Source organism: Fulmarus glacialis, unplaced genomic scaffold, assembly GCF_000690835.1.
Source record: "Fulmarus glacialis isolate BGI_N327 unplaced genomic scaffold, ASM69083v1 scaffold41638, whole genome shotgun sequence".
In the NCBI taxonomy this organism is placed as follows: Eukaryota; Metazoa; Chordata; class Aves; order Procellariiformes; family Procellariidae; genus Fulmarus; species Fulmarus glacialis.
In genome coordinates this window covers 5,187-29,956 of record NW_009227078.1, presented here as the reverse complement: position 1 = coordinate 29,956, position 24,770 = coordinate 5,187, and the positions used below count along the sequence as shown (strand labels likewise).

Below are 24,770 nucleotides of genomic sequence, written 5' to 3'. Positions count from 1 at the left end.
ATTCCAGGAACCTCCCGGATTGCTTATGCCCTGCTGTGTTGTCCCTCCAACAGATATCAGGGTGGTTGAAGTCCCCCATGAGGACCAGGGCTTTTGCTAAATTCATTTTAAGTTGATTGATTATTCATGAAGTGGTTGCCTCACATACTGAGTATCAGGTAATGTGGCTTGTCAACCTGTGTGTGCAATACTGTTCCTGTTATCTTTAGATGAACAATAAAATAAAACATTCATAATTAACATCTGCATAAAATGTGGAGAGTATCTATTTCTTTCTAAGCACTTGTGAATACTGTCAAAACACGTGTTCTAGTGGACAAAACATGACAGCAGTATCCCAAGCAGAGGGCACACTTGTTTGATGATTTGTTTTAACCACATTGCTTAGCTCTGTTTCATTAAACTGTATCTTATGCAAAATGTAGCTCCTTACCCACTAGCTTACACTCTCTGCAATTTCCATACAAGACTTTTGGCTTATTTACTTACATGTGTCACAGCAGGTATTGCCAATTTTTGCAATTCTGCCCTAAAACAATAAAAAAAGAAAACTTCTATTTTGGCACAAGTAATACACATTTGTTCTACTGGAAGAATACAAAGGGACGTTTAAAACAAGGTATTAAGCAAGAAAATTGTATTTCTATATTGTACAAAAATATAAATCTACATTAGTAATCATCTCTTTATCCATTTTAAGGTTTTGAACTTGTGATTGTATCTGTTGATAGCTGATTGGAAATAATTTACTATATTAGCAAGTTCAATACCTGAAAATATTGCTTTCACCTTATATTGGGAGCTTTCTAAACTAAAGATATTGAATACAAATAAATTTCTGGGAACGAGAGTGATAAAACCAATAGCATTCAAGTCTTATGTCTGTTTAAGAAAGGAAGTTAAACAGTCCCTCTTGACTTTTTTAGCAACATAGATGAAAGCTTGCCTATTCCACAACAGCTGAAAATGTAGAGGCAAATCATCATAAAATATCACATCTCTCAAATAAGTTTTAACAGCCAAAAATTTTATTTTTCTTGTTTCATTACTACCATGTAGAAAATAATTCTCAGAAATACATGTATGGTGGAAAATTACCGAAAATCCTTAGTGAAAGGAAAAATGGAGAAATATTTATACTGCAGGGTGATGCCATTGTTGCATGCAACACCTGAACTTACATGCAAAAGTTTGGAGGCTTTTATAATTAAAAAACCTAAACTTTCCACCTGTAACTAGATGAAAACCACTGATTTTATAGCTGAAATAGTTCATTTTTTTGGATGGGAGGAGAATATGGGAAGTTCTGGTTAAAAAGTAAACTATTCTTCATTGATTTTTCAATGAGGACCTTTAGAATATGATAATAAACCCAAGCCTGGGACAGAATCCAACATTTTTCTAAATCTTTGTTTGTATAACAAAACTGTGTGCTACAGTGACTTCACAAAGTGAGAAGTGCAATGTAGAAGCTTTATTCTTCCTGCATTATACATATCAAATCCTCCATTTGCTTGAAGTGTATGTAGAGAGAGGTTTGGGCACAAGCTTTGTTAAAGGTTTCGTGCTTCCTGTCGTGCCCAAGAAAATGGGGACAGGTGGATATAAACACCTGCGTGATGCTAGATGAGCAAAAGCAGGACCCTATGTGCTACACCCCAAACGGTACTCTGTTCCTCAGTGTATGGCTAACCTCAAATCACAGGAAAGATGGGTGGACACGTCAAGTGGGGTTTTTATTATACCATTATACCAAACAACTGCAAATGTGGAAGTTTGAGCTCTTCCTACAGCATTGTGAAAATTCCTTTCCCTAACCTCATACGAGGGTAGAGAAAAAATGTCTTAGCATTTCATATGCATATTCATAGAAAAAAAGAGGCTGATCTGTTTTCTCAGTTTGTGTAATTATCTACACAGTTTTGCTCTGAAAACACTCTTAGAACAACCATTTTCTTATGTTTGCTGCTTCATAAGGGGCAGAATTACTGCAAGCTCAGCATCTCCCCTGCAGTATAGTCCCACATAAAACCAGCATATATTTTAAAATAAAGAAAACTTACTTACATTTTTCTGAATTTCAAAGAAAGTTCAAATTCAGTTTAGCCAAGGTGCTGGGAGAGGGTAGGGGTTTCCCACCCTAATACACATAAGGTACCTATATACAGAACCATAAACATGACAGACTCTATTAGGAAACCTGGAAACAGGACCCATTTCACTACTTACTCCTTCAGCCAAACATCTTCTGGAATCAAATGGAGGACAGCCAGTGATTCTCCTTTCCCAGATAAATTCCCCTTTCTCGTTTACTTTGCAGGAGTGACTATCACAGCCATCCTGAAGTGATTCATTTGGCTGTAAAGATTTAAGGGCTGTTAGCTTTACACAGAAACAACATGGGACAGTAAGTTTTCAGGATACTATACAACCTGACTATTTCTTTACTTATATTTCAATTAATGCACCATGGTGGTGAAGTTTATAAAACATGGAAATCTTTAGTAAACAGAATTTTTTATCAACAAAGTCATCATCTTCTATTTACTTCCATAGCCATAATGATCACAGCTCAGTCAAGACTGCCAAAACCTGACCTTCTCCAGCTCTTAACAGGGAAGATATTTCCATTAACTTAAAAGACAAACTTGTCTAAGTGAGAAACTTGGGAGTTTGGCCTATGAATTGTCTTTTAAAGAGACATCTATATGAACATTTAACTTCTGGCTGAGTTGGGAGCTTCTTTAAAAAAATACATAAAACCACACACCCACTCCCACCCCCCACATAGAATCATTTAGGTTGGAAAAGACCTTTAAGATCATTCAGTCCAACCATTAACCTAACACTGCCAAGTCCACCACTAAACCATCCCTAAGTGCCATGTCTACATGTCTTTTCAATACTTCCAGGGATGGTGACTCCACCACTTCCCTGGGCAGCCTGTTCCAACGCTTGACAACCCTTTCAGTGAAGAAATTTTTCCTAATATCCAATCTAAACCTCCCCTGGCACAACTTGAGGCCATTTTATCTCATCCTATCGCTTGTAACTTGGGAGAAGAGGCCGATCCCCACCTCGCTACAACCTCCTTTCAGATAGTTGTAGAGAGCGATGCGGTCTCCCCTCAGCCTCCTCTTCTCCAGGATAAACAACCCCAGTTCCCTCAGCTGCTCCTCTGAAGACTTGTGCTCTAGACCTTTCAATAGCTTCATTGTTCTTCCCATACTCTCCCTATCTAAAATTTAGCTCAGGAATGGAATAAAAGAAAATGTTACACGCTGTTTCTTGTGACAAGCAGATGGGTTTTAACCAGAAAAATATCCACTCCTGTTTAAAAACCTATCATGCTGGAGAAAGTTTTCAAAATTCACATTTTCAACTTAAATTATCCATTTCTCATTTAAAATGAGGTTTTTAATTTTTTCTAAGTAGTTGTTTGAGCCCGCATTCCAGTTAAAGTTCTTTGATAATATTCATGCTTGCAGGTGCATCTAGAATGGTCCCCCTAGAATTTTGCACTGTGGTATGAAGTGGCCATTTTTTCATTTACAAACAACAACAACAAAAAAGAACTTTCTTGAGAAACCATTCCGAAATATAAAATAAAAGGCACTAGTAATACTACGCTGCCTAACCAAAAAGGAGGGGAAAAAATGTGCTTTCCTTGAGTTCACCAGAAGTCTGTGCTACATTTACATTTACATTTACTCATAAATAAAAGAAAGAGTGCTTAAAACTTACCTGAAGGTATTTAAGCCTTCCATCTCTGAGCCTAATGCCGCATGAAGTTGGCACACATTTTCCACAGCAAGAGCCAGAGATTTCCTGCCTTCTGTAATTCTAGAGGTAAAGGACATTTTTCTGGGTTTATTTTGTCTCAAGCATGCTTCCTACACTCATTTGTAGAGTTTTTTTTTAAAAAAAAACAATCAGTGGACAAAGTGATAGCCAGCAAAATGCTTTTTTAAACAGTAGGACTAGACTGGCTTAATCTAATTAGTTGCAAACTTTTGTTTTTTGTTTTATAAAGGCTGGCATTAATCCTTGTACTGATTTATTATACAATAGGGAGAGAAGATTATTTCCAAGTACAAAGCCTCCCATGTCCATTAAATTCAATATTCTTTGACTGTAACAGTTGCAAGGTCAGGTCCACTAAACAACACATGACAGGAGAAGAGGGTAAGAAAGTTATTAAAATGTTTTGAGTAACATACGGTTCGTATTTGTGGAGTGCAGGTGCTTCTCTGTAAAGGTAATGAATACAACAAAGTGCAACTTGGAAAAGTAGCTTGAAGTGCTTAAACTAGGAGAAAAGGGCAAGATAACCAGTAGGCAGTGGGCAGGGAAAGGGGAGAATAAGGCTAAGGTGGAAAATTTGGACTATGGAAAGAAAAAGAAAATGGCCTGATAAAACAAGAAAGTAAAAAGAGCATCAGAGAGGTATGACATAATAAAATTAAAAAGGAGAGAAAGAAAGGAGGAATAATGGAGCCCCACAAATGGCACAGGAAGGAAAAAACAGTGGCAGGGAAAGGAGCACGGGAGAATGAGTAGCACTAGATGGAGAGGAAGGAAGAATGGATAGAATGGATAATGGAAAGAAAGAAAAAAAAACAGAAGGGAACTGAGTTAACACGTGAAGTGTCCCACAGTAATGTCTCCAGCTGCTACACATAACCAACAGCTGCCTATGATGAGCTGAACATTTTTAAGACAACAAACACTTTCTGGTTGAGTGAAGGCATGCATGTTATCCATATGTTTTTTATAGAAAAAGAATTTGAGGAGGGTGGGGGGTTACTACTAAATCATTGGAAGAAAACATAGTTCTTTGTTATTTAGGTGAACTTGCTCTACTAGCAAAAATGTAAGCACCTAACGTAGGTCATCAAATGACCAAAAAAAATGACCCTGATGAGCAGAATATGCTGCAGTTGGCTGCACTTCAATTACCATTGCATTTACATTAAAGCTTCAGCATCCAGTAGAAAGCAGGTGCTCCTGAGAGAGGATATACTCTGAACCCATGATTTTATCCATTATGAAGGAATTGCTTTTAATCTGGCTATACCATGAAATCAATGACTCTGAGACAGGAAAGATCCCAAGTATGTGTGTGAATCCCACTGGCCTTAGGGGGATGAAGACATTCTGTATCTTCTTTGATATTTTTTCCCCCTCAAGCTCCACAGATTCATTACAATGACTACAAAGGGATACATACACCTAGACCTGCAACCTCCCTTGGGGAGCTGCACATCTCCTAAAAACAAGTTCATAGTGCTTAATAAGCCCAACTGGAAGTTGCCCTTTCTTCAGGGGTTTTTGTTTAGTCTGTACTTTTGGGTCAGGTGGGGGAAAGGAGATGTTTGTGAATTGTGTGGATGGTGAAAGAAGCAGGAGAGGAATGTTTCCCCGCTTTTTTACCATGTATTTTATTGATTCCTCTACCTTTAATTTCTACAGCTGGCTTCTTGCATTGAAAAGCAAGAATTGATGGTTTTGGCTTTTTGTGTGGGAACATACATATGCACACATGTTTCTGGCCACAGATTCATTCTAGTGTATCTGGGTTTTTTTCATCGATCTGCCAGGTTAGATTTTGTGGAAGCGAGGAAGATGCTCAGCACTGAGCTTGGCCATTTATTTTCCTTTCAGAAGCCTGTGTCTATAATCATACCTTACAGGAGGGGTAATATTAGAGTCCAGAACCACACAAATTATTCCAGATTCTCCCTTTTGTCACAGGCTACATCCATATCAGCAAATAAAGGGAGTCAAGGCCAGTTTTCTGGCCCTGCAGACAAGTGGAAAATGTATGTATGTCTAAACTGCATTCTCCCCACAAAACAGGCTGGCCTTGGGTTGTCCTAACCACTGACATGTGCCCAGGCATTATTTGGAAGTTTGCTAGTTAGAACAGGCCAGCTGGGACACTGCTGACAATTCGTCAAGATAAGGTGGTTGCAGGACATAATTTGAGCCTGCGTTCTTGCTCTGTTTAGTTTATTAGTACACATGAAACCAAGAAACTTGACTTACTACATTGTCATTTCCAATTCTACTTAGGGATTGAAAAGTGGACTCATCCAAAACTCTGCCCCTCTCTTTTGCAGGGACCCTATCAAGCTATGCCTCTCCTGGATATCAGCCGGGAATCCCATATGATCATGTTAGAAATGTGGCTTTTTGGTGCAACAGCCACTGCTTGCACAGGCCCTGGGTTTGGTTGGGCCCACTGGCCTCCATCCGTTATCCAAGGAAAGGCAGAAGAGGAGGTGGCATTTAAGCCTTTTTCTGTGAACCTGCTGTGAGCTGCTGGTCTGGGCTCTTCAGACAGGGGGAGATGAAGCCAGCCTCTGCAACCTGCTTAGGTCTCCTTATACTTGAGCTATTGGTGCTAAGAGAGAAAAATGAGATGATTGAGCAGAACTAGTCAGGCACTCCGGTCACACTGTTAGTCAGTGGAGTGAAAATGGGAGCTATTTCCCTCTGGCTTTCCCAGCCAAGCTCATTCCTTGCAGATGATGGTAGCAAAGCAGCAGCAAGGACTTCAAAAAGGCCAGTGGAACTGATGGAGACAATCACCTCAAATCACCTAAGGCATGGCTGGGAACTGGAAAGAAATATTATTGAGCTCAGCTATTAGACAATTTGGAATAGTCATAGGAAAGCCCTGAAGAATGGAGATCTGGCTGAGCTGACAGTCCCTGGAGGGACAGATAATACTGTAGAAAAGGAGACACAGCAGCTCCTGTCGCCAATGGTATGCCAAACCTTATTTTGCCTTGAAGGTAAGTAGTCTAAAATACACACAAAAAAATGGGCCTGTGGACCTGAGTACTATGAAAAGTTGCCCTTTCCTACACTGTGGATTTAGATCACATTTGGTGTATTTGATCTAATTCAGGGAAAGACCATGGGCCATGACTGCAGAAAAACTTGGAGAAAGGTAACAGGTCCCAGAGTTGTACAGAACATAAACTGGTGTATACAATGAAGAACATGACCTTCTCATCAGACACATTCTTAACCAGAACATCCAGATTACTCGCACTTACTATTGGGCATGGTTCACAGCTTAATTTTGTACATGTCAGAGTATATCTCCGAGACGATGTTGGCTGGAGGGAGCAGAGACATGTTGTGCATTGATCCACCATCAGGCGTCTCCATGGCTGAAACATTAGAACCAGTTTGTAAGTCAGTGACTGCCTCTTCAGCAAAAGTAAATGAGCAATTTTATCTAGGTTAAATCTCTTTCATTAAATCTTGCATTGCAATTCTTTGCAAGAGAAAACAGAAAACTGATGCCCCCAGCTTCCAGAGACCCAAATTTTTGCATCTTAATTCCACAAAAGGCAGCATAGCATGAGCCTATTTTTCAAGTAAGCCCTTTAGAATTCCTTAATCTGCGAAATGGCATTGGCATTTCTTACTTCGTTGCTTATAAAGCTAGCAAGCAAGAAAGGAATCCTTGAAAATGATGAAGAAGATTTTGTCACGAGCTATCCTGACTACGTGTTACGTGGTTGCCACCAGTTCATTTCTCCTGAGTGTATTGAATTGGTTTGCCAATAAGTTTTTATTCTTGAGCCATCACAACCCACAGATCATGAGCAGAAATTACTTGTTATTGTTCTTGTAATAACACTGCTTAGAATTTCTAGAGGCCTAAAAATTTAAAATTGAGAAAGGAGAAAGAAAAAAAATGCAGAAACAGAATTTCTGAGTGAAGAACTGGACTTGTCCATAGTTATAAGAAAATCAGTGGCTGAGCTGGCACACAGTTCAAATTCCCTGAGCTCTTCCCCAGCACCTTGTTTGCTGGATCCCATTACCTTTTCAAAGCAAGCAAAAACGACATTTAAAATGCCAAACTATTAAATGGGAAACAAAAGGATGTGGAGTTAGTACTTGGATTCCTAGCACTTCAGAAAGAAATTCTAAATACAAAGTCTTCCTGCTTTCCAAGTGCATGCACAGCCTTTCATTTCAACCTCAAAATATTAAACCACTATGGCTGAATGAACAAAATGGGAGGAGCCTATTAAAGATTTTCACAAAGAACTTCTAAAACCTGATAAATAAAGTAAACAGACACTGAATATCACTAAATTATAAAAGCTTTGAGTAGTGCTTCAAATGTCAATGGAATTTCACTGTTGACGTCATTTGGAACAGGAATTTCCCATGCTACATAGTATGCATATCTTAAAATTCTTTTTTTTCTTGTTCCACACTAGTAAACACTCATGGAACAAATGGAGCAAACCCAGAAGCTGGCCAGAGTAACAGTGTAAAGGTAATAGGTTTGTGGGTAGCTCAGAGCCAATACTCTGACATATATATTTGAAGGACAAATGTTCTGATTAAAGAATTTTAACTACATTCTTACTCTGCACCCCAGCACAACAGAGGTCCTCAGGGCTCAGTGGTTTTCTGTAAAGCACCAGCAATAGCAGTGACTTTTTTCTTGTTTTGTGGAGGTCTATAAAAAAAATCCTCCACAAACAACACGATGGGGTGGTAATATCAATGGGGAGATCCCTGTCTTCTAACAACCCAGCTTGAGACCTCGACACAGAACCCTTCAGCTTTTTTGGTTTAACCTTTTATAGTGAATATCAGGTCATTAATCTGGAGGGTTAAAAGACCTCAATGGATGCAGGCAAGAGGACACACTCATAACATCTCCTATGGGAGAGGGATGGATAGCAAATGTCATATGAAACACTAGACTTCTCGTTTACTCTCATCATTGGAAAGCATTCGGACACCAGAGTGATAGTTCTAGTACAGACTACATGGCCTCACAAGGGCATTCAATCCACTGACACTAGTATTGCGCTTTTTTGTGCATGTACACACAAAAGCCTTGAAAATCTGAGAGATGTTCTCATCATGGTGACCTGTTTCAAAATATATTTGGTTTGTTTACTATGATAATCATACTTAATTCAGGCCCTCTAAAAGTAAACACTTATCACAGAATGCCTCGGTAGCTCTAGGCTTTCACATCAGGAAGAAAGCTGTAAAGCCACAATTGATATTGCAATTGATATCCTCATTGGAACTTCTAATATTGTTAACATTCCACTTAAATACAAAAAAGATAGATAAAGTTGCGTTTATACTAAAATCACTGTTATGGGCAGGAACGTAGGGATTACTAGAGACATGTTGAAACGAAATCCTCACACACAAGTCCCTTGAACTTTTGGGGGAAGGTCTTACCTTAATCCAAAGTTTGCTTCACAGCTTAGTTCTATGATATTTATTCAATGTATTTAGGGATCAGAATGCAAATGGCTTTAACAATGTCTTTCTGTGAACAAACATAGCTTAGCATGACAGAAATGAGTGAAATAATGGATTGATACATCTTTTTCCCTTTATATAATACACCTATCGTGTTTTCTTGGCTAACTTAGAATGAAATGTCAACATCTGCTAACCCAGTGTTAGTGCAATGAAAATAACCTGCACGAAGCCCAAATCTACTCAGATCTCCTTCAGAAATGCCACTCAGTAAAAGCCTGGGAAAACAGATGAGTGATACAGATAATCCTTTTGGTAAATACAGCCACCTGCTTGGAAGTCTGCAGTTAAAGGCCTCAGCATTGTTAAGAACAGCGGAGTGAATGCAATACACCAAATCACTGGAATATAATATTGGTAACCAGATACAAGACAAAAATGTAAAGGGATTAAGGACACAGCCAGTTAACAGAACTGCAGTAAAAGACTCAAAACTTGGAACTATTCAGTGAATGAGTTAATGGAGCAAAGTTTTCCCTTGATATAAAATGAAATTTGAAACCTATTCTTAAAGGACCCAGAATAAAGGTTTTGAAATCCAGGAAGTATAAACTTCTGTGGACACCACATCTTCCTTCCTGACCAGAACTCTGGAACAGTCATTGAAGTAGAGAATGGTGTAAGACAAAGCTGTAGTAATGCCAGCTGCTCAAAAGCTTTCAGACATACAGCTAATTAGCTTACAATAAGTCATTAAATGAAGCTAGTTTAATTGAAAAGTTAATTAATTTAAGACAAGTTTTAATATAAGTTCTAATTCTTTTTTTTTTTTTAATCAAAATGGCCACTTTGTTTAGAAATCTTCCAAGATTACATCTCAACTTGAATTTCACACTCTCCATCCTGAGAAAATACTTTGGTTTTGCTAACTTCAGTAATGCTTGACACTTGCGACAGCAAGAGCACAGAAGTAACATAACAGCTGGGGCCTACCTACACCCTCAAAATCTTGCACAGGCAGTGTTTGATAAAATGACCAATTGTCAGGAAGAACAATAACACATTTTAAAAGCTGTATTAAAAAAAAAAAAATAAAAAAAATTAAAGATATTTTTTATATATAGTCAGGTAGCAAATAAGAATGAGTCAAAATGTAGTTTTGTGTGAGCTGATACACTTTATGAATTCATTCCAACTTGGGAAAATTTTACTAAGATAGGAATTTTTTTCAATGTTGTAGAAGCTGAAATATTTTATTTTTAAATCTGCAAAATACAGATACTTCTCACTTTGCCTTCAACGTGACATTTTGTTTCAAAATTTGCTTATGGTTCATTTTAAAGTATTTTAAAATACTTTAAAACACTTGAAAATAGAACAAAAACTTTACTTGACAGATCAGGTAAACATTTTGTTGGAAGAGAAAAAATTAGTTGTTCACATAGTTGTTCATGGAAGAACAGCATGCAACTGGAAAGACACCTTTTTACAACAGAGAATATATGTATATGTATGCATATCCTATATAACAGAAGGTGGCAGGAGCTAGCAATTACTATACTGCATGACATTCTCTACAAGTATGGTCTTTATAAAATGCCACAACTGGTTTTGACAACATACTACAGAGGAGACAAATAGAGGAATCAAAGAGAAAGCATATTGTTTCAGATTTTACCACTTTAAAACCCTTCTCCCAGTGTTCTGACAAGAAAGGCAGAGTTATTCCTTGGATTTAATTCTACAGGGAAGTAATCCCCACGTAGAATGATGGATGCTTGATGGCAGGGCTTTAGCTCTAACAAACTGATAAACTTATGCCCATCGCCTAAGAAAAAGTTCAAAACAAGAAGAAACAGATGGAGAAAAGTTCTCTCCGCCATATTTCAAAAGTCCAAAGAGATTTGGGTAAACTTACCTTTTAAATAAATGAAAAAAGAAAGACACACATTGACAATGCAGGAATACATAGGTTAAAAGTTAGGTTAAATGACTAAAGAGAACCTGTTTCCCCAGGGGATGATGAGAATACTTAAAGCTCTTTGACACCAGAGGTGCTGCCAGAATATGGATTTAGGGAAACAATGGACAATTGACAGAGCTCTCCAAAGATAAATTCGGCATAAATGAGATCAGATGCTTAAGTCCCATCATTCCCACTGTCATGGGCTGGGTTAAACATGTCTTAATCTATCCATTAAATATGCAGTTGAGAAAAAATTTCCTCTGAGGGCATATCAGCAGGGATCTTGAAAGGAGGCAGAGGTCAAACAGTGAGGAAGCTCAGCTTTCCTGTTCCTGCTAATAGCTCCACACAGGTGGAGCAAGAGTCTCCATCCTTTTTAATCTGCCTTATCCTCTAGGTAGAATACGGGAAGTTTTTGCTTCCCCAAGGTGGGCAAGGATCATTTTTGAGATTATCCCTCGCAGATAGTTTCCTGTGTGTTTGGTAGCCTGCAAGTCATGACACAAAGCAGATTACCACAGTTTCTAAGCACTTTTCTCAAGCACCCTTTCAAGATAAGGAAACATTACTGTCCCCATTTTGCAGAGATACTCACTGTCATATAGGAAGACTGTGGCAGCATCATGAACTGGACATATACGTGCTGAGCCCCTTGCCACTGCTTTTAACCGAAGGTCCCACTTGCAGAGATTCTGACTGAACAAAGCTGCCCTGTACACTTATATGTATTCTGGCAAGTTCGTGTTCTTCAAAAGCTCATTCATATATCTAAATGTCTTACCATCACAGCAAATAAAAGGAATCTTGTCTTACCCCAATAACAGTGCCATTCAAAGGGCAACCATTCAAAGGTACTGAAAAAGAAGATAATATTCCATTTAGCATTACTATTATCATGACATTACCGAGATTTAATAAACCACAGGTATGCTTTTTTGACTTATTAGAGTTCCAACTGAGGATGTTCAGATCCAGTTTCACTGTAAAGAGGCATAATTGAGCCCTCTTACATTATACCTTGAAAGGTAACAATTTGTCAGAGCTATCCTGAATTCCATCTCCAAATATCCCTTGCTGAGCTGTTTTTTAACAAGTACGTCGCACAATGTAGATTTTCCCCTCCAGTTCAAGCCTTGCGCTCACAGAAGATGCACTCACAGGTTTTCTGCAAGTTACAGTGCTTATTTCTCCTCCTCCTTCCACTGCTAGCTCCTCACCCTGTGGCTGCATATATACTTGTCAATTAAACATGACTGGGAGTCTTCCCAGACTGAGGCCAATTAGCCAAATCATCTGATTTGGACTTTTGACCCAAGTCTATGCTAGGAAATGGCCACAGCCACAATGCTCAGAGACGCGCAGAAGACAGCATGGCTGCATGCAAACTCCCTGTTCATACAAGGCACTGGGGAGAGCCTTGAACCTTCCTAGGCCAAAAGCATCTCAAGACCTCTTTTAAATGCTTAAGAATGCAGGCTAGAGCTGTAGAGACATAGCCTGGTATGTCTCTCTGAAGCAATGCAAAATAGCTTCAACAGTAACTAGATCAAAAGGAGGCAGTGAACATCAGTTGTAAAGAGAAAATAATAGCAGCAAGTGCTATTGTACTCAATGTCTAAATTATACAGGACAGCTTCAAAGTAGCACTATATTTGCATAACACACACTTTTGAAATTGCTGTTGAGAAACAACATGAGATGATTCATTCTCCAGTGATTCCATTTGTCATACACAAAACCTTACCACATCTGCAAGAAGGACAGCAGTCTATTATTTGGTCACAGCGCAGTTCAGTTCCCTCTGGACAGTCAGGCACATCCATTTGAGAGCAAGAAAGATTCTTTTGCTGCACAAAAACCTCATCGTTCACCCGGATGCACTCATTGATAATGCAATGGTTGAAGGGGGATCGCCACTCTGTGCCAACCTGATGGGAAATTGTAAAAGGATTAAATATAGGCAGCAGTATTTGTGCCACTGGATAGCGGGAAGACCACCATAGCCAACATGCTGGTTTGCAAAAAGCACATTTACTGCGTCAGGAACAGTCTGTCACTCAACAGTTCTCCACAGATCCTTACCATGACAATCCATTTATAGAACAGTCTGACAGAAGAGTTGAAAGAAGACACAGCAAGAAAGGGACTGCAGAGTATAAGGATCTATTACTCCATTAGGATAGCCAACATCAGTAAGACATGGTGGGACATTAAAATAGGCCTTCTGAAGGCTTGTTTTATGAAGCAGAGCAGAATATTGATCCACATTAAGAAATGCCCTTGGTAAAATCAGGGAAGAGGCAGGCTGCAAAATGTGACATGAAGTTTTAAAAAGACAGAAGCAGATTGCCTTCGTAAAAGAAACGATTTAAAAGTTAATATCAAACATGTGAAAGTGAGATGTATATGAAAATGCAGACACACTATAACAAACAATACTTAGGGAAGAAAAGATGAGGAGAAGGTCTATTATTTTAAATGTATTTAACTTACTGTTCCTGCCTTTGTTGAATCCAAAGCTCTGCATAGGATTGAGCAATTTAATGCTACTGGGGCAGGCAAAGGCTTGCCGAGAGTGGTCAGGTTAGGGTCAGAACAAACTGAATAGCCTAAAGGAATGAAAAATGTAGGCAAGAAAAGAAGCAAATATCCACCTAGCTTTCCAGAGTGGTAGGGTATCTGCAGCACATTTGAAATGGCTGTTGCATGCACTCACTTCCTGTTGGGCTCTTTGAATCCTAAGGGAAGAGGCATACTGCTGAAAATAAACTGTTATTCTGAGCAGAGAACAAGCGTGGCCTGGACCACTGCGGTCTGATCTGACGTGCAGCAATCATCTTTAGCAACCAGAGAGTAATTCATGTTTGTATCCTGATTTACTTCCTGATATTTCAGTGTGTACCAAGTAGGATATTCTATTTGAATAGGACCAGGAAATTCGAGCAATCTACCACCCCACCTGCCTGTTATCCATAGAGTAATACAGATTAATTGGGAATAATTTAAACAAATAGCTTACAGCCAGAGAAGTATGTCCCGTTAATATTCTTTTGAGTTAGCATTTGTGAAATTACTAATTTTGCATAAAAAGAGCCTGAAAATGGAAGAGAGGGTTTGCTTGTTAGAACTAAGTGAGTAAGTCACACACCCCCAAAAAAATTGTTTTTCGGTGCTGCTTGCCGTATAGGAGAAATAACACGTAACTTCTTCATCTCCTTCCATGGAACACAAAATAATTCCAGGGCACTTCTGCTAGAAGAGGAAGTGTCCATGCCACTGTCACCTCACCTCGTGCAAACGCGGATCTGCATCACCCCGAGACCAGAATAGCTGCTCCTCACAGGCAGTCTTCTGGCATCTCCCACAACACTCCCCTTCTTGGATGATATACTTATATCCCTGTGGGAGAAAAGAAAAGGACTGACTGATCCAGGAATAGAAGACAAATGAGAAGATTAATCCTAAAAGAAAACACTGGGATAAATGCTAAATGTTCACAACTTTTTATGGAAAGGGGAGTTTGAAAACAGAACTGTAAGGCCACACGCTGCTATTACAAAACAAACAAGTGGTCCACCCAGCTCAGCATCCTGTTAAATGGTTAACATCATCTGTCAAAAAAAAAAAAAATTAATATGCACACAACATTAGAAGTAGAAATTCTTATCTCATTAGTTCTTGCTTAATATATATTTTGAAGTCATATTCACTTCAGTACTCTAGGTACTACCCTTCTTCAGGTCATGTAAATCAACTAATGGGCCAGTCTTGTGAGGACATCAGCTTCTTTAATCTGGTATGAAGCACCCCTTCTTGGAGTACAGAAAATGCTGATGGCACCTAATATTAAAAAAAAAAAAAAAAAAGAAAGAAAGAAATCTTAAATCACCCAAAAACCTCTTCCTTTTTCTAGGATCTGCTCAAATATGTAATAGCACAAAGATTTGCCACAAGACAGAAAAGAACAATGATATAAGCAGGCAGAAATGGAAAGGGAAGAGGTAAAAGAAAAATGCTTTCAGAGGACCCTGAGCTATTTCAACAGCATTAAACAGCAGTCATTTCCAAAGGTTAGTTTGCTGTGTGTGAGCAGTTTCTTTTATGCATTAGCAAATTGTAAAGAGCAAGTCTTTCCAATAATATAGCCCTACAGAGGAGTGCAAAAGTATTTCAAAAATCCTTTTTTTTTTTTTTATATCATACTATTACACAAAAGAAAATGAAAGGTAAAAATTGTTCTAGTGGCATCCTGGTTGTTAATCAGCACTCATAACTCCCCTTCCCACTCCTGAGACTTCAAGGTCAGGATTCAGTCTGAGCACATTCAGACATCTGACTGCCCTGTGCTGAAGCAGAGGGAAAGGGTTGGTCAGCAATGTAGTCCAAGGACCAGTTTTGGCTGATCATTTCATCTTTTCATCTCCTGAAGCAACTAGTCAAATATTCAAACACTGGAATATTTAAATGAAAGAAAGCAAAGACCTTTATTCTAATTAGAAATAATATTTTCTATGTTTAAAAGCTACGCAGTCTCCAAGGGGCAAAGCATAACTCTGATTTCAACACAGAGTTGAAGGAAAGATGTTCTGTCAAAGATAATACTGTTTGTGTGAAAAATGCCAATGAAAATAAGCATCATTTTATTTTGGTCAACCCCTTTGGACTGGAATTGCTGAACTATTCCCAGCTGCTCCCTCCCTTCATGAACTTTCCTTGATTTGCAATATGAAGCACATTAGCAAACCTCAACCATCAGCAGACTTTCATATGGAAGTACGTTTTATATAATGTCATACAATGTAATACCAGACCTAGCTTTATGGGGAAAGTTGTGCTGTTGAATATTTTGTTTTATATGACTTTTATCTGCTAAATACATGTCTGAAGCATCTGAAATATGGGATGCAACTTTTTATTTTAGTGGCAAACTCAGAAAAATAAAAATCCTTGAGCTGTTTGTGCCCAGAATAAGCTCAGCATCCTGACTAAGCAAAATCCAGCTGCAGGACCCAAATTTCACCAAATCAGTTTGAACAGAGCCCTCGAAAGTGCAAACAAAAAGGTGCTACGCAGCAGACTCCAGGTGTGATTTGCACTCCTAAGGCAAATATTGGTTTTGGACAGTTCAACCTGCCTGAGTGGCCCTTTGGGTGCTCGGTGTGTTCAAAATCTGGGGGCTCTGACTCCTAAGGGGAAGAAATACAGGAGATGACAGCTCCTGACCTCAGCGCCTGCTGAGCTCCTCCTAAAGCAGCCCCTGAACCACCGCAGCCTACAAACCTGTCCCAGAAGACAAATCTGCAAACTGCAGCCGTTCATGAGCTCCTCAAAAAGCAGAGCAGCCATCTGTACTTGAGGAGAAGGTGTCACAGATCCTCCACAGCATGAGAAATATTTCACCATCAGAAAACCCCAACTTTTCTACTCACACTATGGAAATTTGGGCCCACAGAAATAAAGAAAGCTTTATTTTATGTTTAATTCTAAAGGTGGTAATGTTTAAGGTTACATCTAAGAAAAGGAAAATGTATTGTGCATTTTGGGGTGGGTTTTTGTTGTGTTGTTTTTTTTTTTTTTTCCAGTTAGATGACTCAGGTACAAAGAGTATATGCTACCAGGATTATTTCTGAGCTGCGCAATCTATGGACATGAACATCTGACAAGTCTCAGATATCGTGCTGTTGCAGGTTAATGTTAGATTCAACTAGGCAGAGTAAGTAGTATCCGTCTCCTCCTTCATTATTTTTCATTTTCTTGCATGTAGACACTAGCGTATAGAGATGCCAGTGTTTGCCATGTTTTGTTCAAGGATCCACTTAGGGTCAATATTCTGCTTGTCCCCTGCTTTTTCTGGACTGGATCTGCTGCTTTATTCCTCCTCTGCATCTTACCTTTTTTTTTTTTTTTTAAACACAGAGTTCTAACTTCAAACAGGAAATTAAAACTGAGAAGAAGCCCTTGGTAAGTGTCTGACCGTCTGTCACACCGAGAGGCAGATCACAGTCTACAGGACTCAGAAAATCCCCGTGCCCCAGGGGGTAAGGGATAGGGCAACACAAGGCACCCCTCGCATCTGAACAGGTGCACGCGGCTGACTTGGGAGGTGCACGCAGCTGCGACGGAGAACCTGACAAGTGCTCGGTTGCGCCGCCAGATCAGGCTGTTTTATCAAATGCTGAGATAAAGCTGATCTCCCGTGTGGAGGGTGAAAGCATATAGATTAAGACATTCTACATGGGGGGGGAAATTTTGCCCACTTTGGTACTGGCGCTTGGCTTGCGACAAACAAAAGAGGAATGTGGATTAATTCTGTAGCGTTCAGAGAATGCACATTTTGGTTTCATCGCCTACTCAAAGCTACCGGAGGGATCCGCACAGGCTATGGCTTGGCATATTTCTGCGCTCCCTCTTTCGTTCTAGGGTTGCTCAGGATACATAGTTTATCATTTCACAGGTGCTAAGGTTTTGGCCAGAAAACTCTGTCAGCTGCCTTTTGGCCAACAAAGCAGGAAAGAAAGAACGGAGATTGTTCCTCAACACAGTATTTTTAAGAAGGCTCCAGTATCTTCCTTTTACATATTGAAATGATGGTACCTGGGGTTGGAGGAACCAAAGAGAATGAAAATGGCAACAGTAGACTGAGAAAAACCCAGTAGGATGGATATAAATCGAATTGAAATGCTGAAAGCAAAATCTTCAGTGGCGATGAATCAGCACAATTCTAGAGATTTCCTTGGAGCTGTACTCATTTACCCCAGGTGCGGACTTAATTCTCCATTTGCAAGTCTCTAGAACATTAAGGTATCATCTCCTAATTTCCATAATAAATTATGCTTTAAAATGCAAGCAGGATATTTGAAATTACCTCCCACCAAGTCTTTCATGGTTTTTAAATGGGATCCTGCACATCTAATATTCAAACAACAGTCTTCCTTTTACATTAATTACTTTGACCTCCTTAATACACACTGTTAAGCCATTTACTACCATGCTTTACATGCTACTTCAAAGGAAAATATCCGTTTGAACTATTGGAGATTAAAGCCATAGATTTTGTAGTCAGCATCTACTGCAACCATCATTCATTATGCCTTTGCACATATGGTGCAAATGTTCTTTATTTTAATTTAACACAGTCATCAAGAGGCTTGAAAATCTAACCTAATTAATTTACACACACTTAGCCAAATGGCTTTGTCTTAAACACTTATCGCAGAAAATTATGCTTCATTCTTCTCATAATCATCTCATACTTTAAATTATCCAATACTTCAAACCACACTCTTTTATATCACTTACAAAGTACCTAACTCCAAGAACATTGACAGAAATTAAGCAAAGCAAGTGCTCCGTTCACGTTAGTACTAGTGATTTGAAGGTGTTTTGAAAGCTGTTATCCATTTTGTCACCATGATTCTCTGAAGGGCTGTAGTCTGATGTACTCTCAGAGAAATACTTTCTGAAGAAGCTCCAGGAGGGAGACACCGCTCCTCCTTGTGGCACATGCAATAATTACAGCAATTATCTGCTTTCTCAAAACTTTGGTAAGAGAAAGAAGAAGACAGAAAAAGTGAGGGGACTATGACACATATTGAAGCAAATCCACATCTGGTTTGCAAGTGAGAAGTCTGTATTTGCTGTTAACATCCTCACAGAACTGTGGGATTGGTTCATTTTAAAGAAACATCTTTTTCCATAGCACTTCTTTACATTCTAAAACAACAGATAGGATTTGAGTTTGATTTTGTCATGCTCGGGAGAACGGTAGCACCGTTCATTCATCAGGGTGAAGGAGCTAGTACATGTATTATGTTTTTTTTCTCTTTTTGTATAGCTAGATAAAAAATTGTAAGCTGTTTTCACAGAAGTCAGATGATACAGTCGACAATGATACCGCACAACTTTAAGACCTGGCAATGGAATTAATAACCATAAGCAGCAGAGAGTTCGAACATCATTTTAGTAATGATCCATGATTAAAGTATGTCTTTAATGTCAATACAACTTTCAATGTCATCTAATCTGAACTGAAAAATAAGCTTTAAGGCCAATTCAAACTGGATTACAGAACTTCTGCGGTCCTTGATATGTATATACACTGAATCAGGAATAAGCAAAGGAAAAAAGAAACTCTGAGCTATCCAGGTTTTCCAACAGCTACGGTTTTGGTTGTACAACTTTGATAACCTTTAAAGGAGCAGAAGAAATGGCAGATTCCCAAAAAGAGTTGGCTTGATTTCCACCAAGGCTTTTAGTTTGTTTTAAAAAAAGCTTTTTGACACTGCAATGCTTAAGGCTGATTTGTCAAGAAACTGTAGCTCTGCATTAATGATACTTTATCAGAATAGCAGGTTATTGATAAAGTTATGGCTATGAGCCAAAACACAGCCAGATACTTTAGATCCAGTATTTCATAATAATTGCCGTACTAGAAACAAGTTTCTTCTATAAATGGAAATCAAAGGGATTCTCTTGCAAAAGCTGAAAGCTCTCACATCCACCCTCATGATTTTCACTGCATTGGGCATCCTCAAGCTTTCTCACCAAACTCTACACTCGCAGAAAGAGCACTAGTTCGGTTGGTTGTTTTTTTTTTTTAATGGATTGGTTTTTTGCTCTGGAATTATGCAGTGTTTAAGACACAGCAGAGGAAAATATTATTCAAAAAAAGTTTATATTTTTTTCACACCTTCTCAAATGCACATACCTATATGCTGTCCAGCCTTGTTCTGATACAGAGGCTGTAAATTAAATGATATTGAAATACAGTGGTATTAAGGCATTTGAAATTCTTTGAAAACAAAGACACAATTAGCTTAACAGAGTTCAGAAAAGAGAATTGCTTTTCAGATATTGGTTTGCTTAACTGAAACACTCATAGTCAAATTTCACTGCATGATTAACTGTTTTCAAAATACATATTAGTGTAAATTCAAATGAGAATTTAAAACAAGTCAGATAACACAGGGTTTCTACAACAACGTTAACTCAGCTGTGAGGTGCTGCACATATATGCTCTGTGCCCAAGATCAGTCTTTGACTCCCAGACACATTATTAATGACGTCTTTCGGAAAGAAAAAAGAACACCTCTAACTTCTCATAGCTGTACATACAAGGTTTGCTAATGAAGAGATTTCTTCCAAATGTAACTGAACAAAAGCAAAGAGGAAGAAGAGAGATCATGTGTTGATTTTTCTCAGCCTCTGTTCTGAATGTGACTGCATAAATGGAACTAATTAAAAAAAAAAAAGGTGGACTTCTTAAAAACAGTTAAAAGGTTTTGGAAAAACAGTGGTAAATAGGCTGCAAAGGTTTGGAGACTTGGCAGAGGAGGGGAATGTGCATGACATATTTGTTTGGAGATTCACTGTATTTCCAGTAAGAATTAAAAACCATACCCCTGGAGCAGAAAAAAAAGCAAGTGAATCTTGTCTCACATGCAGCACTAGAAAACCCAGAACATCACAGTAGCATCCCAGTCAGCACAGTGAATCAAACACAGAAGCAGCACCTGTCCCTCTTAGTTAAAGTGTTTTGCAGCTATCGCTGTAGTATGCCCTGCTTTGCATTTCCCACTGACAAATTCCAGCTGGTCACCTGTGATGACACCAGGGCAGTCTGTTAAGTCATAGGCCAACATGCAGATTTTTATCAGCTACTGGACCACTGATGTTACAACACACATTTGGAAACGCTGCTTGGTCAACCATTTGAATTTTGTGTGGGCTAATGCAATATGTAGCCTAATATTATATTCAAAAGCAACTTGGAGATTCACATAGCATTAACTAGCTCATCTTTGCTTCTGCACTGAGGGAAAAAACAAATTAGCTTCTTCTGGGCTTCATTTCATGGTTCAGGGAAGAACAAACCCATGGGGAAAACCCTGGGTCAGCAAAAGACCTGCAGAGAATATTCTGAATCCCATACAGCCACGTCTAGTTGCTCCACATGGACCCCGCACAGCCTACTGAACTGGCAGACTGTGAACACACCAGACCATGGACTAGGGGGGAGCTGCTTCAAGTCACATGTGCCTTTTCCTGAATGGAATTGGGTAGTACCATCAAGAACAATTGCAATTAATCCATGTATAACCTGAAAGCTTTACAAAGAGGCAAAATGTATTTGTGGTAGCCTCTGATGTTTGCATAGCTTCTGTGGACACATGGCAGTTGGCAAGGGGTGTGGGTTGTCAGCACTTGGCTGGACTGGGCAACCTCTTCTGCCATCTGCTTTTTCTACAGACCCAAGCTGTGTGTTTCCACTGTCCTCCCTGACTGACCCATCCATCCTAACCTCATGAAGAAAGGACATGGGAATGCTCAGGGATTATGGGTACAAGGTGCTAGATACCAGAGCAAAATGCAACTCTAGGGCATCACATTTAATTTTACAGTGATTTTTTATTTCCTTATTCTCCACATTATGTTAAGGTGAGCAATGTTAGGGATGTAAATTGGGTAGTTTAAAGGAAGTATAAAAACCATTTTGAACTTTTGTTTGCACAAATCATATTATGGTCAAAGTCTTCTAATCTATGACACTGGCAAGCGCTGCTGACTTTCAACCAATTCCTTTGACCCTTCTAGAATTCTTCTACCAACTTTTTGTACCAAGTACCTGTCTCCTTCTGCTTGACTAGCTATGTCAATATAACAAAGCAGCTCATACTTCCTTTGTGGGCTTCCAAAAGCAGACCATATAATTTTATAGCATGTAGCAGATGTCTGAGCGTAATAAAGGCCACAGCATGTGGTGTTATTGCTGCTATAATGGGCAGAGCTGAGCAATAGACAGATCTGAAACGTTCTCTTCAGAAAGTGAACTTCAGATAGAACAAAGTCATTTGAAATTGGACTTCAGACATCATGAGTACTTATTGTGCAAGTAGTGTAAATGATAGATACTTCAGGATGCAGTTCTCCTTTTATTGAAATATAAAATAAACTTGTCACTGATATCCTTGGCAACAGGATATGATCCTAAAACAATAACCCTAAAATAAAGTCAGTAATGCTCAGGCCTTCTTAGACTCTGTTCCCAAGATAATTTGTTGCTACAACACTTATTTTCTATTTTTCTCTGGTTTCTCTAAACACACAGGTTTAAAAGTAATCATTTCAGATCCCCATCAGGGCTCTGCTGGCTAATGCACTGGTTTAAATGTTACTCACCCGAGAGCAGAATGTGTTACATGCTTTGTCATGACACTCCATCATCTGAAGTCCTGTAACATCATCCCTCATACTAGTGCAAGAGCATTCCCTGCAACCATCTTCCCAGGTTGTCCCAACAGGGTAGACTATGTTGTTGTGCACACACACCTGTTGAATGCAACAATTAATACATGAAAGAGCACACTGCTGCTGTAAGGGCACAATGCTGGCTCCAAAAGGCTGCTTTTTAAGATGTGAAACCTACCATAAATTTTATGGAATATTTTGAACCCAGTAGAAATGGTACAGGTCTTAAAATAGTGGCCATTCTGTTGAGGAAAGGAAAATAAATGCAACCAAAGCTGCTGTTTTATAAAGAATAAATTGGAGATTTTTATCTGCAGTCGGTGGAATTGCCCAGGGTCTGACTCAGTTTCACTAAAAGTGTAATGTGACACAATATTTGAGATATAATAGAGATAATAAACAGCGAGTCTTGTAGAAGGAGCCGTGCACACAAAACTTCTTCCAGCTAAATCAGCTGATCTGAAAAGATCTTACTTTGAGCTACAAGCATTCATTCTCTTGTATCCTTAGGCCATCACAGCTACCACAAAAGTAGTGCAAATCTCTTATATTGCACTTTCTATCAGTAAATTTTACAGCATGTTATTAAAGAGATTAACATCATTTATTTTTATAGATATAGCAAGCAAGTCACAAAGACATAAAATTACTTATGCAAGGTCATGAACTACTTAGGAACAGAAAATAAAGGCTACATCTCCCAAGCTGCAAGACAGTGTAAGCAGCTATGTTAAGCTGTTAGGTAAGGTTGCTTCAATGAAAAGGTTACATTGCCCTGCAACCTCTCCTCTAAGCAACCTTACTTTAAAGGTTAACATAATATAACAACTTAATAAAACGCTGCCAAAATAAGGAAAAATATATCCTGGTGAAACTTTAAGAGAGTCAAATATTAATTTGGCAAAAATTTTAAAGTGGCAATATAGTTCATATAAGATACAATGCCTCCTCAGGCAGAGGCAAAGGTAATCAATGCGCACAAGAAGTTTAGGTCTAAGGTGTCCCAAATATTTCCATAAAGTTAGTATAGGATTGAAAGAATATATAGTAACTGTACTGATCCAAAGCATGTACCTTTGTTATCCAGAAGCAAATGAAAAATTTCAAAATTACCTCTGAAATTCCCTACATATATATATATATATATATAAAAAAAGTCAAGGTCATTCAAGCATTAGGAATATATAAAATCATCTGATAATCTCAAAGTCACAAAAAATAGGTTGGTTAAGTCATTACTGTAATAAAACAAGCAACAGTGTGATGCAAGTGTATTTCTCTCGGACACTTGTAAATTTAAAATGCCCTAACATCATTGTCCAGTAGTCTCTTTGGGGGCTTGTTAATATCTAGCTATACACTGACTTCGGTGCTGTCACTCCACATGCAAAAGATGCTCTCATCTGTGGAAATCACACTTCATTCCCCTTACCGTGCCTGGAACACAGGTGGTAGATACGCAGCCGCAGTCATTGGTGAGAGATCTGGACAGATATCCCAGAGGGCAGCTCACTGTTGAGTTAGTGCAGCTGCAGGTACACTCATATTTATCACAGCACTCGGTCTTCTTAACAGTCAGCTCTCGGTGCGGTGGGCAGGAAGGTCTTTGGACTAAGCTGCACGCTTCTCTGTTACACGCTAGCAGAAAAAGGTAGGCACCATGTCAAGCACACAGCATTTCAGAGTGCCACGAGTGAACAAGACAGTTCTCTGGCAGCAAGGCACTAATTTGCTACTGCAAACTTAAAGACTAACAAGTAAAGCAGATATAAAAGACCGAGGTAAAAAATTGTGCTGCAGGTTCAGGAAAAGTTCCCACCCTGCCAAAAAATTCTTGTCTCATATACAATGAAAAATATTTATAATATAAGCATAAGGGTCAGAGCACACACGTCCAAGAGTAAAGTGTTTCTCTTTTCCTTAATTCAAAAGCGTACTCAGAAAGTGCCAACAATACCCTTCTTCCAAGTCTGTGAAATCATTACATTTCTGTTGGCTCCAAAACTCAACCTTTCAGAGGGAAAAAATAATGTCTAAAGGAAGTTGTCAGTGTCGCTCAAATGCAATGCTCCAGTGTCACTGCCTGCTAAAAAAAAATCTTACCACATGTGTAATTTGGTCTGCATTCTCCAGGGTTGGTCAGAGCAAGCTGCAGGCCAAACTCACAGGCAGGGGCAGAAGGCAAATCACAGGAAACCAGATCACAGACTAAGAAGAAAAATTGAGAGAGTGTTTAAGACCACGCCTTGACTAGTTAGAAAAGACACACACATGCATGCACATCCCCATT

The 24,770-nt window shown here is 38.9% G+C and overlaps 1 protein-coding gene across 1 annotated transcript in view; it reads right to left on the bottom strand.

The window, feature by feature from the left end:
• Positions 1-489: 489 nt before the first annotated feature.
• Positions 490-24,770, bottom strand: part of LOC104080595 (von Willebrand factor-like) — a gene marked incomplete at both ends in the record, with an annotated part of 28,879 nt that continues 4,598 nt past the window's right edge. Inside the window, 10 exons of the mRNA XM_009583031.1 lie at positions 490-529; positions 2,230-2,358; positions 3,745-3,843; positions 7,068-7,184; positions 12,047-12,087; positions 12,978-13,161; positions 14,522-14,632; positions 22,412-22,561; positions 23,913-24,118; positions 24,584-24,688. Coding sequence (XP_009581326.1) covers positions 490-529; positions 2,230-2,358; positions 3,745-3,843; positions 7,068-7,184; positions 12,047-12,087; positions 12,978-13,161; positions 14,522-14,632; positions 22,412-22,561; positions 23,913-24,118; positions 24,584-24,688 — 1,182 coding nt within the window. The remainder of the gene's footprint in view (positions 530-2,229; positions 2,359-3,744; positions 3,844-7,067; positions 7,185-12,046; positions 12,088-12,977; positions 13,162-14,521; positions 14,633-22,411; positions 22,562-23,912; positions 24,119-24,583; positions 24,689-24,770) is intronic.